Source organism: Clarias gariepinus, chromosome 6 (genome assembly GCF_024256425.1).
Source record: "Clarias gariepinus isolate MV-2021 ecotype Netherlands chromosome 6, CGAR_prim_01v2, whole genome shotgun sequence".
NCBI lineage: Eukaryota > Metazoa > Chordata > Actinopteri > Siluriformes > Clariidae > Clarias > Clarias gariepinus.
Window position 1 is genome coordinate 38,736,403 of NC_071105.1, and position 18,613 is coordinate 38,755,015.

The 18,613-nt window shown below is 35.2% G+C and overlaps 1 protein-coding gene across 2 annotated transcripts; it reads right to left on the reverse strand.

Moving 5' to 3' along the window:
• Positions 1-833: 833 nt before the first annotated feature.
• LOC128526206 (membrane-spanning 4-domains subfamily A member 8-like) lies at positions 834-9,581 on the reverse strand. 2 transcript variants are annotated; one of them, XM_053497824.1, is made up of 10 exons: positions 9,563-9,581; positions 6,281-6,339; positions 5,875-5,991; positions 5,217-5,333; positions 4,647-4,703; positions 4,354-4,476; positions 4,093-4,206; positions 3,462-3,506; positions 1,276-1,323; positions 834-1,136 (listed from the first exon to the last, which is right to left on the reverse strand). In XM_053497824.1, the coding sequence occupies exons 1-10, from the start codon at positions 9,564-9,566 to the stop codon at positions 1,056-1,058; spliced, it is 765 nt and encodes a 254-aa protein (XP_053353799.1). In that variant the 5' UTR covers positions 9,567-9,581; the 3' UTR covers positions 834-1,055. The 2 variants fall into 2 exon arrangements, with proteins under 2 accessions (XP_053353799.1, XP_053353800.1); XM_053497825.1 differs by lacking the exon at positions 9,563-9,581 and having other exon boundaries at positions 835-1,136; positions 5,875-5,995.
• Positions 9,582-18,613: the final 9,032 nt, after the last annotated feature.

Below are 18,613 nucleotides of genomic sequence, written 5' to 3' on the forward strand. Positions count from 1 at the left end.
ACCCTCCAATTATATACATGCTTCAGGACTGGGGGTGCACTGGTTTTTGCTGCTTTTGTCACATTGTCACATGAATACAAGAGAATAAGCTTCACTGGCAGTTATATGTGAACACACCGTAAGATGAGGTGGTATGTGTCAGATCATGAGCAGTTCCATTCCTTCCCCAAACTCCTCTCTTTCCATTATTTTGAAACATTTAAATATTTAAATTCAATGGGCCACAGGCAGAACCACACACAGTTGTTTTAGAGGTAATGCTGTATTATTTGGCTGGGGTAATATTATTGATTTTGTTTTGAGTATTCCTTGCGAAAGCTTACAGTTTTTTTTATCTGATTGTATTTAAATTTAAATGAAGCTACTCACAGCGGCACTCACTTTTACTTTCCAATAGTCAGCTATCCCATTAGATATCCTATTGTACTGTGTTGTCTGGGGTACTATTATTGGTTTTTCATTGCCTATGAATGGCTGGAATGTGCCTGTGAATATGCCTTTAGCCACATTGTACTGTAGTGCATTAGTGCACAGGTACAGGACAGAAGGTTAATTCCAACTCCAATATACAGCAATAGGCAGCGAAAATAACAATAAAGTGGAACCTCGGATTGAGAGTAACGCAGTTTGCAAATGTTCCGCAAGACGAGCAAAGATTTTTAATAAAATTTGACTTGAAAAACGAGTTTTGTCTTGGTTACTGAGTATCATGTATCACACATGCGCATCTTGTTTTGACGACGAGCGTCACACACACACACGCACAGCGCATGCTCGTAATCCAAGCTTCCACTGTAACTTTGTTGTTTCCGAATATTTATGAACTTGGCTTTATATCACATGAACATGTTGTTAATGACTGGTTTGTTTTTAATATTTTTCAAACTTAGATATTACACTTGTAAAGACATTGTACATATATCATGCATATAAAATAATGTGTGTTCTTAATCACATTAACAACAAATATTACATACACATAATTTGATATGAAACGCGAGTATTCAAAACATTCAATGCTAAAAACTTTTGGCTTGTTTTAACTAACTGTCTAGCTATCTGCTGGACCATTCATAGCTGTTTTGCGGTGCTGGGCTGTTCATGTTCACATGTGTTTGTGGGAATAACATCACACTCTGGGGAAAAGGAAAAAAATAATTTGTTGGTTAAATGATTCTGTTCACATGAAGTACATTATAAATCCTGTATATCCTGTTTGTTCCAAAAAAAAAATTACATTTGTTTCATTACTTTTATTTATGTTATTTCACTTACATTTGGGTTAGCTCTGCCTGCCTGGTTGGTATACATTCCAACAGGAACCTTGAAAAAAAAAATGTGAAATTTACACCGGAGCTTTGTTTCTGTGCAAATGTGACTTTTTGTTAGTAAGCGAAGATTTATTTGGTTTCTGATCCGATGTTTTACGTGACTTTGCTGCACTGGTCCTGAAGATACTTAGTTATCTTTCTGGTTTGTTTATTTGTATCCTCCTGCCATATTGTATATTTGGACTGATTCAGAATAAAATTTATTATTGCACCTTCATCTTTTAGTTACATAATAACAGTTTATCCACAGGAATGTATAGGATGGATGCACTACAAAACCACACACACACACACACATAGATATACAACATGGTATCAGTGTATGGTATCAAAGAGTTGCCAGTTTTGCCAGTTTTGTAGCATGCCAACAGATGTCAGTGACACACACAGTCACGGGGAGAACTAACATTTATAAGTCAGTGTGCCAAACAACAACATCCTGTGTACATCGTGAGCTGTGCAACTTGTGCTATTCTGACCAACGTGCAACCACGCCTGCTATTTCATCATGGACAGCAATTTATAACAAAGCGCGAGCATGAAATTCAGTGTTAAAGTGGACAAATCTTCCACGAACAAACTTCACCTAAACTTCACCAAAAACTTCCGCAAGTTGCTGCAATGAGTCGTTCGAGGTGTTTTATCAGTGGAAGACAATGAGATATCAGGAGGATCTTTAATGAGCTCAACCCCAGAAAATGTCAGAACCATGCGGCTACTTGTGCATGATGATCATCGGAGAACAATCCACAGCATTGCTGCCATTATCGGTGTGTCACACAGAACAGTTCAGGCGATCCTCATGTGTGATTTAACATCCACCATGTTGCTGGCAAGTTCGTCCCCAGGCTGCTGACCCAGAGCAGAAGGAACATCACATCGAAGTCTGCCAAGGACTCCATCAGCATGCTGTGGATGACCCGTCCATCATGTCGAGGATCATTAGAGTTGACGAAACTTCAGAGTACATTACAGTTGACGTACCTTGAGATGAGGCAACAGTCTCCACAGTAGAAGAGCCCATCTTCTTAATTACTGAAATCGGCAAGCCATGTCCACAGCTCGGCCGAGTGGCATGCTCATCATTTTTCCAGACATTTCGGCATTGTGCATCAAAAATTCGTCCCCAGAGGCCAGACCATCAATAACGAATTCTACTGCCAGGTTTTAACTCACGTTACTTAGTTTCATTAATCTTGTATTTAATGTCCCTAAGTAAAAAAAAATAATAATAATTTCTTTACTTACTCGTGTGTTGACAGTAGCGCCACCGTTATCATACATTACAGGCACCTTGTAATGAGAGAGAGAGAGAGATTAACCAAGTGCACTATGATTATTTTAAAGATTAAAAAAACAATTTCTTTTGGTTTTAAACATTATAACCAATTTAAAATAAAGTCAAATTTAACTTCTTATCCTGTCATTTATATCTATGTTAAATGTGTGCACAGTATAACACTCCTGTGCTTTACAGGGTTTTAAGTGTGCTGAGTGTTTTCATCAGTCCCTTGAAGTCCTGTTTAAAAAGTTTTAAACTGTAATTTGCAGGTTGGATCCATTCATGTTTAATTAATAAGGAATAAAGTAAAGTCTGAGCATTTAAAAAATTAATACTTTTAAAATTGTGAAATTGATTAAGCGGATAAAATGATACACCCATTGAGTATTTTGCCTAAAGGTGGGTGGAGTGTTACGGTCTGGGGATGATTATGTTTATACTGTATTAGGTCTGGGTCAGCAATGTTGTGTGCTAAACCAGTTTGGTCAGCTGATGACATACTGAATGACCAGATTTTTCCATCAATAGATTTTTTTTTGTGCTTGATGGCACAGACATATTCCTAGATGATGATGCCAGGATTCATTAGGCTCAAATTGTGAAAGAGTGGTTCAGGAAGCATGAGCATCATTTTTACATACTGATTGGCCACCTCAGAGTGCAGACTTTAACCCTATTGCGAATATTGATAAATGATGAATCTTTTCAGTTGTGCAATGTTGGAAATGAAAATGTGTTGCAGTTTTTCCTGGTGAGCTGTTAGGAAATTAATTATCAACTTTGTAGGGGTTAAAGTAACTCTTGCATAGTTTATGTCCCTGAGTAAAACTTTTTTTTTTCCCACTTACTTGTGTGTTGACAGTGGCACCCTGGTTAGAGTACATTACAGGCAGCTTGTAATTAAAGAGAGAGAGAGAGAGAGAGAGAGAGAGAGAGAGAGAGAGAATTAACTGTGATGGTTACCCATAGTGCACTATGATCAGTTGTTAATATTAATTAAAATGCATTTTGTTTTGTTTTTAAACATTATAATCAGCTTCAAATAAAGTAAAATGTAACTTATCCTGTCATTTCTATCTATGTTAAAAGAACATATGTATACCACTCCTGTCCTTTACAGGATGTTAAACTAAGGGTGCTGAATGTTTTAATCAGTCCCCTGAAGTTCTGTTTAAAAGGTTTAAAAGTTTTAATTTGCACAGTGTATGCATTTAAAATAATACAGAGAAGTCTAAGCGCTTAAAAAAATTGCATCTTTTTAAGATTATGGACTGGATAGCGCTTCAAAATGATCTGTTTGTTTCAATTAATTTAATTATTTAATTTATTCTGAGTGGTGAAATGAAGTGGAATAAAAAGTCTGGGCCATGACAGGGGGCAAAACCAGAATGAATTAAATGTTTACACTTAAAATTTTGATTAAGCATACTGTTCATAAATCAGTAACATGTGTATCAATCGACTAATTGTGATTCTTACCATTGGTTGAGAGTTGCATGTGGCTTTGCAGGCGAATGCTGAGATGGTGATTGAGATGATGAGCTGAAGAATAGTGAAAACCAGTAGCACTGCACTGATCGCTTTAGATCGTGCCTGATATCAAATAGATAAATAAATTGTAAATATAATATGACTAAACACAGAAGTTTTAGATTTCAAGTAATAAATGTAATATAAACATGACAGTTAGTATATATATATATATATATATATATATATATTATGACCAGGAAACCTTACCTCAAACCTGTAACAATCTTGATAGGGGCAGCTGTAATATAAGAAAAAGTCTGTTGTCAGTAAACCAATGCCTGCTGTTGAACCTAGGGCACTGACGACATTCATTCCCAGAGAGCCTTGCACCTAGAGAAGGAAAAGAGTGAGCAAAACATGAATGACTTTTTAGCAAACCTGAATTGAGAACTCACTATCACCTTCAGGGGCTCCCTAACAATCAGCATGAGAGTTAATGAAAACACCTTGCAAACAATTTACGATTTTTGAATGTATGTGAATTGATGAGGTTTACGTACCAGACAGGAATTAGGGTTGTTTGCTGCTGCGATAGACAGAGAGCCAGTAATGATGTACTGCAATGATAATGTTGTTTATTATTATTATTATTATTATTATTATTATTATTATTATTATTGCATATTTTTAGCTATCTAGTAACCTTTTTTTCTTATTTCATGTGACTACTCTCAACTAGGAAAGTTAAAGCAAAAAACTAAATTAATAATAAAAAAAAAAAATGAATAGTTTCCAATAAACCACATCTTTACAAACTGCTGCTCATGTAACATCACAGGTGAGCATAAGGAACTCAGAGAAAATCACACAAGCTTAAAGATGAATGCGATTGTGGTCAATTAGACTAACACAATTAGTTAGACTAATCCACCATCATGTTAATGCCCTGACTGTGATTTACAGGAGGAAAGGTGTATAGTATGCCCCTCCCAACCAGAGAGCATGGCCAATTTCCCTCTTGGCTCCCAATCAAGGGCGGCTTTGACATCATCAAGGTTCCAAATTCCATGTTTAATCATGTGTTAACGTTATCAGTTTTTTAATTTAATTATTTTTAATAGATCACTTACGAATATTGTTCCCCAGAAAAGATGTCCACTAAGAACAGACGCCGGGGCAAATGGAGGATCAGTCAAGAAGACAATCCCAAACATTAAAGAGATAAGTCCAATCATTATTTGGACAGTCTGTGAAGGAGAAAGTAGGAAACAAACAAACATATGGCATATGTTGACACCTTTGGATGGGATCCACAGTTATGTATAATGAAAATCTAGAATACGGGACATCATATTAAAAAAGTAATAATACATAATATAAGAAAAATACAACAATATTAATAAGAGTAGCCATATCTTTTGCAAACTAAGATGCATGTACTCTTTGTCTCTGTGTGTTTTATGTGAACTGGTAAGCTATCAGTGGGATTTTATTATTATTATTATTATTATTATTATTATTATTATTATTATTATAAAGGAAACTATTTTTTGAAATATTGGTGTTTTGTGGTCACATTTCTTTACCACAGAAGTGAACCTGAGAGACAGTGTGTCTGTTCTGCATGGTAGCTCTCTGAAGAGGATGTACTTACCATAATATCAGCAAATTAATCATATTCTACTTAAACATTCTAAATGAAAAGCATTAACCTGTCAAAGCTCTTTACCTTTATCTGACTATAATTAAAATGTATTAAAAATGCATGTTTTGAAAAATGTGTTTTACCCCAAGTGCTTTTGGCTCAGCTTTCAGAAAATGAAGAAGTGGGGATGTGGAAACCACGTTAAGTCCAGATAGGACAGTGTGTCCATTTGCTGCCACTTGTGTATTCATTTCCAGAATCTAGCTAATAAATGGAATAATTCAGTAGATTGAAAAGAAGCCACACTGATTTAAAGTATTTTTTAAGATTATTTAGTATATTTCTTTCCTAATATTTAATTATGACATAATTTACACAATCTTTAAGAAAAATTATCATCAAAAATATAATGAGGCAATCTTTATATAATTCAGACTGCTATAAATATAATCAAAACACCTGATTAGGCTTATAATACAGAACTGTTCATGCAGAATATAAATTTATCCAATAAATATAAATCTCTAGGTTTTAAGACTTCTACTTTACCTGACTATACAGGGTAACGCAGTTTCTTCTTTTAGGCAGCAGAGTGTCACCCTTATGGCCTGGGACATAAATCACATGCACAGACTTTTATACACGAATCTACCACTTTATGACCTTCAGATTTATTACACACAATTGGGTGTAGCAATTGCCAGGAAATGCGATTATGTAATTATGTCTGCATGATCCATCATACACAGTGACATGGTGCTACACATAAAACAAAAAAAATACATAAAGACATCACAATTTTTATTTTTTAAATCTTTAATCATTAACGTGGTGACTTTTTTTGTTTGTCTGGTTTTTGTTTTTTGTTTATGTATGCGTCACATACCACAAGCAGTGGTATTAATGTTTTTATTTATTCAACATTTTATACAGTTGCTCATTTACCTGCCTGTAAGTCTGAACCCCATACATTACCAGATGCAGGGTTTCTGTCCGGTAATATGCAAAATCCAACCATTTTTAAATTGATTGATTTTGTCTGAATCAATTAGATAATATCTACAGTATATAGATATTAGATCAGATATGTTAAAAGTGATACCACTCCTGTCCTTTACAGGATGTTAAACTAAGTGTGATGAGTGTTTTCATCAGTCTCTTGAAGTCCTGTTTAAAAGCTTTAATTAGCACAGTGGATGCATCCAGGTTAAAATAAAAAAGATAGGTCTAAGCGTTTGAGAAATCTCTACTTTTGAAAATTATGGACTGAATAGCACTTCAAAATTATCTGATTGTTTTAATTAATTTAATTATTTCATTTATCCTGAGTGCTGAAAGCTAGATCAAATCACGAGGGGCATTCAAGTCAAACCAGGACTTATGATTGTACAGAATAACAGAACACAGATCTGAGAGTAAACACTTTGTACATGTTAAGATGAGGTGGTACCATATAAGGCCCCCTTTTTCCATACTATTCCTTCCTCATTATTCTGGTAAAAGTTTATCTTTGTCCCATAAGCTATTGTTTAAAAAACTCAACAAGCATTTTTTTAATTAAAAAACACTATATTATATCTTACTAATAGTTTACATCCTATGATAAGGATGCATTTCCTCTGCATTTACTATGTTGATGTCTTCTCTTGATTGTTGCCTTTGACAGTGATGCACTTACCTCAGTTTGGGTTAAAATAATGACTAATACTCTAACTTATATTATTTTTGGATAATAATTATACTATATTTTTTATATATTAATGATCCTGACTGTACTGTACAGTATATACACACATCACATTTAGATTGCTGGTTTATTTGTATATTTTAATGTTCTTGATTGGATTGATATAAAAAAATAAAATAAACTAGCAATCATGTCATAATTCATCTACAAATATCTTGTAACAATATTATCTATTTTTATGATGATGTAATTTGTATGGCTATATATAATATACTATAAGTTTCAATTAATTAGCTTTTTTGTTGTAGTGTGAAACATTTTACATGATAATTGAATGACATTTCAGCAATCAGTTATAGTATTATAATAACTTATAATCCCTAATCCTTTTTTGGATATTATACAGTACTGTGTATGAACAGTTTATTGTAGGAAATCTGTGGAAAAAGGTGTGGTTTTATACGAGCTTTTCCTGTAATCAGCATCATGAGACAGTTACTCTAATCAGCAAACATCCAGAGATAAAAAGCAATCTTGGATGTGTTATGACAATCTAGGAAACAAAACCAAGCTTAAAAAAGAAAATGGTTCAGAGAAAAAAATGGAAGTAGACTAAATATATGTAGAGAAAGCTGGATTTATGACAACCGAGAACTTAACAATTCCATTTACCTTTTGAACATGAACACAGTTATAGAGTTTGTAAAAACCCATCATAAACACTGAAGGTGAAATAATGTTTACAATTATGTGAACTACCAGAAAATTAAGAGACAGACAGAAGGTGTAAACCAAACAAACCAAAAAATATGTTCAGTTTAGGTGTTGGTGAATTACAGTTTCATTATAACAGGGTCTGGAAGAGGGTGGGATATACAGTATAGGGTAACGATTATTATTTTATTTTTTTTAAAGCTGTGTTAGAAGCGGAAAAAATAGGCGAGTGTAGGAATTTGAGCAACAACGTGGCCAACATTGTAATGACGACTAGGGTCAGAGCAATCGCCAACAGGATCATGGGTGGCCAAGGATCACTAAATCACGCGGGGAGTGAAGGCTGGCTCCTTAAGTTTCAATTCAGTAGAAGAGCGACTATAGTTTGGTGGCAAATTAACATTGCATAAATAACAAAAAACATTTATAAATAAATACTGACATCTTATTATTTATCTCATCATGTTATTTAAAACAAATATTTATAATAATAATTTTTATTATTTTTATTATTATTAGTAGTAGTAGTAGTAGTAGAAGTAGTAGTACATAGTACAGTAGTAGTGTAATAACTCAGTCTCCACTTCATTCGACTTTACTTTATGTTTTAGGTCACATTTTAAACACATATAATGGGCAGTTTTTTGACCTTTGGAATCATTACACGCTTTTTACGTTATGCGACATTTAATATTACTGTTAGTCATATGGTTATGTGTTTACACAAGGTCTTAAGGTCTTATGTCCATGTTTTTGTTTATGTTACTGTTACCATGACAACACATTTTTAATTAGCATTCTATATAATAAAACTATTATATATCTAAATTGCAATAATCATAATCACAATCGTAATAATAATAATAATAATAATAATCAGAATCATAACCACAATCATAAAAACAATAGTAATAATAATTATAATAATAATCCTCACCACCATCATCATAATCATCTTCATAATTCTATAGAATGCTAATAAATATGATTATATAACTCAAGAACAAGGTTCTGTAATACACAATAAAGTTTAATCACAACATTGGTTATTAATTTCTATTATTCTGTTAAACAGAACTTCCTATAGTTCTGTTTATGCACAATGCCTGCTTGCTTAAATTTTGTGCTATTTTTATTATTGACTGTGTTTATTACTTTTTTGTGTTCTTTATAGAAGTCAAGGCTTTTGCACATTACTGTAAAACAACCGTTGGCTTTTATTGAGTGTGCAGGGGAAATACCAGTTGTTCTGGTAGCTTTGTCACACCATCTATTTTCATGCAAAAATACACACACACACACACACACACACACACACACACACACAGTGCTGTTCTATTAATATTTAATAAAGTGCTGTTCTAAATACATATTTTATATGCCAAAATAGCTCCAGAATAATATATATATATATATATATATATACATACACATTATTTGTTGGTTCTATTTTCTCATTGTGTCGTTTTGTGCTGTTTTGTGTCTGCAGATTGATGTTAGATATCCAGGTCCTAAAAAAGGATATAAAATTAATTTCGGAATCTAATTTCGTAATCTAATTTAATGTTAAAATCTTTTACTTACATTTCCATACAAACAGTAAAGGCGAATTGGCTTTCAGTAACCTGGAGTACTCACGTTACATTTAGGCATTTGGCAGATGCCCTTATCCAGAGCGACTTCATGGGAAATCATGGGATTTGAAACTAGGACGGCCAAGAATCACTAAATCACGCGGGGAATGCTGGCTCTTTTAGTTTCAATTCAGTAGAAGAGCGACTATAGTTTAGTGGCAAATGGGGACAACAAATAAAACAGTGCAACAAAAATTGTATGTGTGATGCAATGTATCTAAAAAAAAATATCTAGAATAGAATATTAAACCCTAATTCCAGTCTGGAAAACAGAAATGTAATGATGCAAAAAAAAAAAAAAACATTTAAAAATAAATATTGATATCTTATTATTCATCTTATTATGTTATTTAAAACAAATATGTATAATACTACTACTACTACTAATAATAATAATAATAATTATTATTATTATTATCATTATTATTATTATTATTAGTAGTAGTAGTAGTAGTAGTAGTAGTAGTGTAATGTGTAATCACTCGGCCTCACCTGAAACAGACTTCAAACAAATGATACTGTTTGTTTTCTCTATAGTTTATAGTTTTATATCATGGCAATAAATTTTTATTTAGCATAGTCATGAAGCTTCTGTTGTAAAAGGATACACCCTAAAAAATGCTGGGTTAAAAACAACCCAATCTGGGTTGTTTTTAACCCAGCTGCTATTGGACTATTGGACTAACTATTGGACTAACTAAATGCTGGGTTAATTTAACCCAGCAAAATGGGTTATTTTTTTTAACCCAGCAAAATGGGTTAAATATTCAACCCAAATGCTGGGTCATATTTAACTATAATGCTGGGTTAATTCTACCACATAAATTGGTTAAATGTTCTACCCAGATGTTGGTTCATTTTAACTGAAATGTTGAGTTAATTCTACCTCACAAATAGGTTATTATTATTTACAGTGGTTAAATAGGTTATTATTATGTTTTACAGTGAATCTGTAAAAAAAAAAAAAAAAACTACCCACGTCTATTAAACAGTTAAATTACTTTGATATTCTGGTTTATTACAAAAAAAAACTTAAAAGTTTTGCAAACCATACATATATGCAATAAATAACATCCTATTAAATGTTCATAGAAAAAACGTTTATTTTTTAAAAACACAAGAACAGATAATCAACAGCGACATCATTACTATACTATTACTCATAAGGGCAGAATGGAGTAATAACACAAATAGGCTGAGGCAGCTTCTACAGAGCAGGATCTCTTTGTGACATTACTGTAGATATCTTTTCTGCAGAACAAAACTATCCAGCCCTGGTTCCGTTTTAACATACAAACACTGTCTATGACTTTTCAAGTAGGCCTCGCTATTTCATAGCAACATTACAAAAAGTCCTATACAGGTGCACACTACTTTAAATAGTTAATGTCAAAAATATAAAATGCCTTGAAGCACACATTAACCGCCCCAAGTAGTGTGCATTGCTCCAGAGCCGGTCCCACTAGAATGACGAATGCCTGAGAGCAGCGCTGGTCATCATCTCCCAACGTCAGGATGTAGGGGTACGGCCTTGACACTTCAGCCTGCTGGAGGTATTTCACCATGTTGGTGCCAACCTTAGAAAGAAATGAAAGAAAGTTAAAAATTTGTTGAATAACAAAGATTAAACTAAATAAGACTATAAATTTAATGTGTAATAGGATTTATACTAAATTAAAAAATGACAAAGCTAGGGTATAGGTAACCTGAAACAAAAACATGGAGACAGCTACTACCAAAAATTAAATAAGCAAAATAAGCATGGCTTTTGGGATAAAGCTCATATATATATATATATATATATATATATATATATATATATATATATAAGCTTTATCAGACTAGTTGGTCTTGTGGTCTGCGTTGATTTTAAGCTAATTACCGAGGAGATGCATTGTCATAGCTGGGGTCATACTGGCACATTACAATCACCCAAATATTAATACTTCCATCTAGTAGTTATCTGTACAGCTGACTGATAGTTAATTTAGTCTGAGTCACAAGCAACTTTGGTTAAAGAGGTCTACCTGGTTAGCTTACATGCAGCAGTCATATTTGCATACTACTTGCCAAAGGGGGAAAGGTGTAAAATATTGTTATAACTCGGGAGAAACGCGGGTGACTTTTGACCGCGGAGTAAATTACTAGCTGGTGAAAAACGGGAGGATTAGCAGGTGTGTATATTTGTGAGAGGGTCAGTGTTTTGTAACACCCCAGCATTTTATTGTCTCAAGCAGTGAGATTAATAAAGTTCTAATGTTAATGTGGTTGCTAACGCTAGCAACCTAACTAAATGCTAATACTACAGTTACAGTTTCGTCACCCTGCAAACATTCTACAGAGAAAGATAAAAAGCTCAGACATCTTATCCGTTTCTTTCACACACAGGTGGGGTTCTTTGGCTAACTATAGCAGCTATTGTCAGCTAATTTATCTTACCTCAGACCAGCCTGAAAGTTTGAGTGTAACCTTAACACGGTAACAGTAATAAATGTTATATATAGTAATAATATTTTATTCATATGTGAACATGTGAATACAGACCTTGTATTTAACGTCATTTCCCCTTAAATGAACCGTCATCAGCGGTGTGGGAGCTCAAGAGAGACACAGAGCTCTGACTGACAGCCGCTGAATCCACCGGTGAACTTTGGGGGAGGAGCCAATCAAACTTCAACCCAGCAGCTGGGTTACACAAAAACTACCCAACTCTCTGTAAATAACCCAGAAAAATGACCCAACAGAGGCAACCCAGCGTTTGGGTAGAAAAAACAACCCAGCGTTTTTTAGAGTGTAAAAGTTGATTTACTAAAGTCAGAGACTGGATAAGAAGGTTTTAGACATAGAAACAGCCAAGTGGACAAGAAGAAGAATCCTTCAGAAGGCTGCACTTAATGCAGTAGTAAAGTGTGCTGCATCAAACCAAAACAGTGGATTGTGTCGTCCAGCACCTGCTTTATTTTCATGCTGTGTACAGGGTTCTCTCACCGGTGGGTTCATGTTAGCAGGACATGTAGCTTTAAAATAAGGAAGTGTGGATTTTGCAGACACCTGAACAAACACAATTTTGACATATTTTCAAGAGATGTTCATTGTGTGCTCTGGATCTCACGGTCACTTTGGAACAGCAGGTGGCTTTGCAGGCAAACACTGAGAAAGAGAGAAGGAGATAGAGAACTGTACCTGATATGTGATATAAAATCAAAATAAACAACAAGAAAAGAGAATTATTTTCATTCAAGACAGCCTGGAAAATGAGATGCTTTTGGAGACCCCTACACTGCTTGAGCCACTCACTGTGCAACCATATATATAAAATTTGAGGATTTTGTAATTGCTCTGCTATCTGAGTCTCAACTCCATCTCTGTGCCAATCCCCTGCTCAGCTCAAAGGACATACACTGCAACCTCTGCGTTGGAGGACTGGCCAAGAGATTTTGGAGAGTTGTCCTGTAGCACCCTTTGGGTTAACCTCTAGAGGGCGCCTTGCATCCTGACTCTTTGTGTTTTATGTGTTTTATGTTAATGTTTGGACATTTGCCTCCAGGAGATTTATGGATGCAGTGAGAGAGGACATGAAGTTAGTTGGTGTGAGAGAAGAGGATGCAGAGGATAGGGTTAGATGGAGGCAGATGATTCGCTGTGGCGACCCCTGAAAGGTAACAGCCGAAAGACAAAGAAGAAGAAGAAGTTTGGACATTTGCCTCCAAACTTCACTTCCCAAAATGCCATGCACCTTGGTCTCGTTAATGGAATCCAGTTCCGGCTCCGTCATTATTATCACTACTTATTTGTGTCCCATTTCAAGGTTGATTTTAAAATTTATTTTAAAGGCGGAAAGCAATTAAAACTATGGATGCATTTAAAGAACTAAATTACTCTATTAAAGCTTTGAACAATGTATGTTAAACATGTGATGTTGTCCATCTGAGATTGTATTTGGCTTATATTTGGTTGTATTTTTTTAACACACAATATTAAAAATTGTTGCATTTAATTAAAATGGTTGCACTAACTTTTACCAAGGATGGTATAAAATAAAAATAAAAATACATTTATGCATGATTTTGCATGGAATATGACAGGCTGTGTTTTGTCATGTTAGCTCCAAAAAAAGTGAAGAAGAGAAGCTGATGAGGCAATGACTTGTGCTTTGCACCAGTGATTGTTTACCAATGCTGCCTGGCCAATTGAGTTGCTGTTAGTGTTAGTGTGATGGGAGATCATTTAAACGCTTGGTGAAGTTTCAAGGTATAAACTGTCCATCATCAGAGCTATCTTTAATAGTAAAAGTAAAAGAATTTTCATACACGCAATGTGATGAGCACTCACAGGATTGGGACCAGCCTTGTTTTGTGCCGACAGTATATAACATGACAAAGAGAGGTTTATGACTTATTAGCAGTAGTGAATAATTACTAAAAGAAAACATAACTCACAGTCTCTTCCCGGCTGCAGTGTGAGCACAGTGACTCTTGAAGCAGTCAATAACAAGGGGCCTTTTACCTACAGGGCCAAAGGAATAAAGAAGAAGAGTGGATGCTCTAATGACTGACACCAAATTACAATTACAGCTGTTATGATTTATGACTGTTAGCCCCAGATGAGAAATAAATGGTTTAGATGGTTTGTGGTGAGTTTTTAACAGTATTATCAGAGATTTAATGAGGTTCACATACCAAATAGGGATGAACTTTGGGTTCTACTACAACAGACAGAGAGCCAGAGATGATGGACTGTCGCAGGAGAAAATGATACAATCAATGATACATGTTTTAGGTTAAAATATTTAATCTCAAAGAAGAACCTGTTTATGTCATGCTAATTTAATCCTGCTGTACAGTCTGGCATTATTGTTTTTCTGTAGTTAAAAGCAAGTGAGAATATAAGTGGGACTATGACATATTTTACCCCCAGTGCTTTTGGGTGACCTTTCAGAAACTCAAGTATCGATGGTGTAGGTTCATTGCCCAACATTGGTGGGTTCACTTAGGTCACAATTGTGAAGCTGTTCATGGTCTTAAACTTTGATGGGTCAATCCTAATTTACACACCAACAATAAGAAAGGCATTTATTTTTAACGTGCCGCAGGAATGATATGACAAAAACCATCATACTGTCTCACAATTCTTAAACATGCTTCTATGGTAAACTAATGACCTAGCAACAAAGTGAGGTTTTCTTTCTTTCTTTTTTAATGGTGTGATACATTGTTTAGTTTCCAATATTTCTAATAGTTTATCAGGATCTAACATACAGTATAAGCCGTTTTATCTATCCACTTATACACTCACCTAAAGGATTATTAGGAACACCTGTTCAATTTCTCATTAAGGCAATTATCTAATCAACCAATCACATGGCAGTTGCTTCAATGCATTTAGGGGTGTGGTCCTGGTCAAGACAATCTCCTGAAGTCCAAACTGAATGTCAGAATTGGAAAGAAAGGTGATTTAAGCAATTTTGAGCATGGCATGGTTGTTGGTGCCAGACGGGCCGGTCTGAGTATTTTACAATCTGCTCAGTAACTGGGATTTTCACGCACAACCATTTCTAGGGTTTACAAAGAATGGTGTAAAAAGGGAAAAACATCCAGTATGCAGCAGTCCTGTGGGTGAAAATGCCTTGTTGATGCTAGAGGTCAGAGGAGAATGGGCCGACTGATTCAAGCTGATAGAAGAGCAACTTTGACTGAAATAACCATTAGTTACAACCGAGGTATGCAGCAAAGCATTTGTGAAGCCACAACACGCACAACCTTGAGGCGGATGGGCTACAACAGCAGAAGACCCCACCGGGTACCACTAATCTCCACTACAAATAGGAAAAAGAGGCTACAATTTGCACGAGCTCACCAAAATTGGACAGTTGAAGACTGGAAAAATGTGGCCTGGTCTGATGAGTCTTGATTTCTGTTAAGACATTCAAATGGTAGAGTCAGAATTTGGCGTGAACAGAATGAGAACATGGATCCATCATGCCTTGTTACCACTGTGCAGGCTGGTGGTGGTGGTGTAATGGTGTGGGGGATGTTTTCTTGGCACACTTTAGGCCCCTTAGTGCCAATTGGGCATCTTTTAAATGCCACGGGCTACCTGAGCATTGTTTCTGACCATGTCCATTCCTTTATGACCACCATGTACCCATCCTCTGATGGCTACTTCCAGCAGGATAATGCACCATGTCACAAAGCTCGAATAATTTCAAATTGGTTTCTTGAACATGACAATGAGTTCAAGCCTTTTAAATACTGAATTATTGTTGTTGGTAATATTTTAATTTCTGAGTTAACTAAGTTAATTGCAGGCGAATTCTGCACTGATTTAATAGCTTAAATCAAACAGAAAAAACACATTATGCATTATTACTTGTAATGAACAGATGCTTTATTCTTGTGTTTTCCTCTTGTTTGTGATTTTGTATTCTAAAATTGTATTGCTGCTTCTATGACCTGTGGAATCATTAAGTATAATTTAGCGGAAAGTGATGGTTATTGACTTGCGGTTTGTTTATCATCAAAACAGGGCACATTAAATTTAGGCTTTGGGCCCTAAATGCACTAAAGAAAATACCAGAAATCAGGTTTTCCAATAATTTGTAAATGTTCCCATGCCACTATGTCTATTAAACAACCCCCTTATTGCACTTCGTAATTCCTTATATGGTAATACTTTGTAAAGTCTGTGTAAGGATGAATATTCATGCTGGAAAGTTTTTGACTAACTTTGAAACTCGAAAATGTACTTCCTATCTTTGTCTCCAGGTCTCCATGACAAGACATCCATGTTAACAACTTTTATTATTTTGGTGTACTGGAGGTAAGTCATCAAGATCAGTGTGTGTTAGTCCCTTTTTCCCGGTCCCGAGCTGGCAGGTAAGCATGTTGAGGTTCAGTGGACACATCAAGTGATGATTTTTCCTTTATTTATTTTTAAACTTAGCAAATATTAAACCTGAAATGTATAGAAGTGTTTTAACATCTTGAGTCTTAACCTCTGCACCTTAAGTCTTAACAGCCTGCGCCGTTAATCACACAAACAGGACATTGTTGTTTTTAGCCTGGATATTTCTCTTCTCCTTAAATCAGACTGCAGAAATTTGGGATAATGTTACAGAAGTCATCAATGAACTGTTCTGATTTGCTTTTTCAAATAAAAATAAAAATTTACAAGGTGTGTCTATGTCTGTCACTTGGAGACACATGATAATTCCTGTTGTGACTTAGGTTATAGTAGTTTCCTCAGTAGTCACTTTCCCCCTCTTTACAAGAGTCAAATATTAGACAATTTACATGTACAGTACTAATAAATCACAAGGCCTAAACTTCACTTTTTTATCTTTTTATCTTTGGTTGTTACAAAGCTGTCGACACTGGAGACTCCTTCTATTAATGCTAAATAAACATCTCCTGGATTATAGACATTGAATGGTGGTTCTTGTGTATTTGCAAAAATATATGTATATTATTGACACTATTGTTGATTAAAGTTAAAAATAGATTATTATACATTATGTTGTGGGTTAGACTTAGATTTAAGGGAATGCTAGTTTTTGGTGATTTACTGGAGAATCTACCCGTCATCTGATCAAAGATCTAGATATTTTTTTTATTATCCATCGTTTCCTTTGACTCTTCCCCTAAATTGAAAGCTGCTTCTACACCTGGTAATTAAAGTCTCAATCAGAACCTATCATATCCCATCACACCTGATTGCAAGTGTCAGAACCGGGCTTTGGCAAGTGATTACGATCAAAAAGAAGCGAGAAAACCCACCGCATCCTGAATTTTAATTATTATCTTTAAGATTCTCCGGGGCACAGAGGTTTTTAGTGTTTTTTCCTGCCAGTTCTGGCTCAGCAGGAGATGGTGAAAGAGCTTCATCGAAAGCCCTGAGAGAAGATGAGGCAGGCATGTCTATCAGGAAGCTTTTGTGCCAGCTTGTCAAGGGCAGATGATTCGAGTTGGTGTGCTTTGTCGATTCAGCCTGTAACAGCTGCAATCACTTGATTAGCTGAGTGATAGTCGAGGTGCTCACAGCAGGAGAACACGGACCCGGATGATGTCTGTTCTGCTGGTAATATCTGGTGTGCTGCTTACACTAAAAAAAATGTCTAAAGTGTACATTTGTGGTGAATATCCAGTGCAGGAGATGACAAAAAAATCATACGTAAAGATAAAAACTGGCAGCTTATTCACAGAAGGGGAGGTAATTTGGAGTAACTGTTTTGCTCCAGTTTGTCCCATCAAACACTAGGCTCTGGTACTAACATCCATCAGACTTTAACATGAAATTAAACCTAATTAATGCTATTAAGTTATTTTCACATCACTCACACTTAACATATGGTGTGACTAATATTGTGTAAATTGCATGATAATGAGCCTTATCATGAAAAGTGAAAAGTTCCACCATCACCACCACCATACCTTTCTATGTGTGTTTGTGTGCGTGTGCGTGTGCGTGTGTGTGTGTGTGTGGTCTGCAACGGATTGGTACCCTGTCCAGGGTGTACACTGCCTTATGCCTCAAGTCTCCTGGGATAGGCTCCAGGCCCCCCACAATGCTGTGTAAAGGATAAGAAGTACTGAATATAAATAAATTAAATCTATATTTACAATAAGTTCCTTATAGGCCCCAACTAGAGGAAAATTTCGAAACAAATCAAAAATACATGGAAATATAAAGTGTATAGTGTTTTCTTCACCCCTCCACGACAAGGTTTTAATTATGAAAAGCTCAGGCAATGCCGGAAACTCTGGCTTTATAATATACAGTTAAACCTTGGATAGCAAGCATAATTTGTTCTGAAAGTGTGCATGTACATTATATATCAAAGGATTAGTA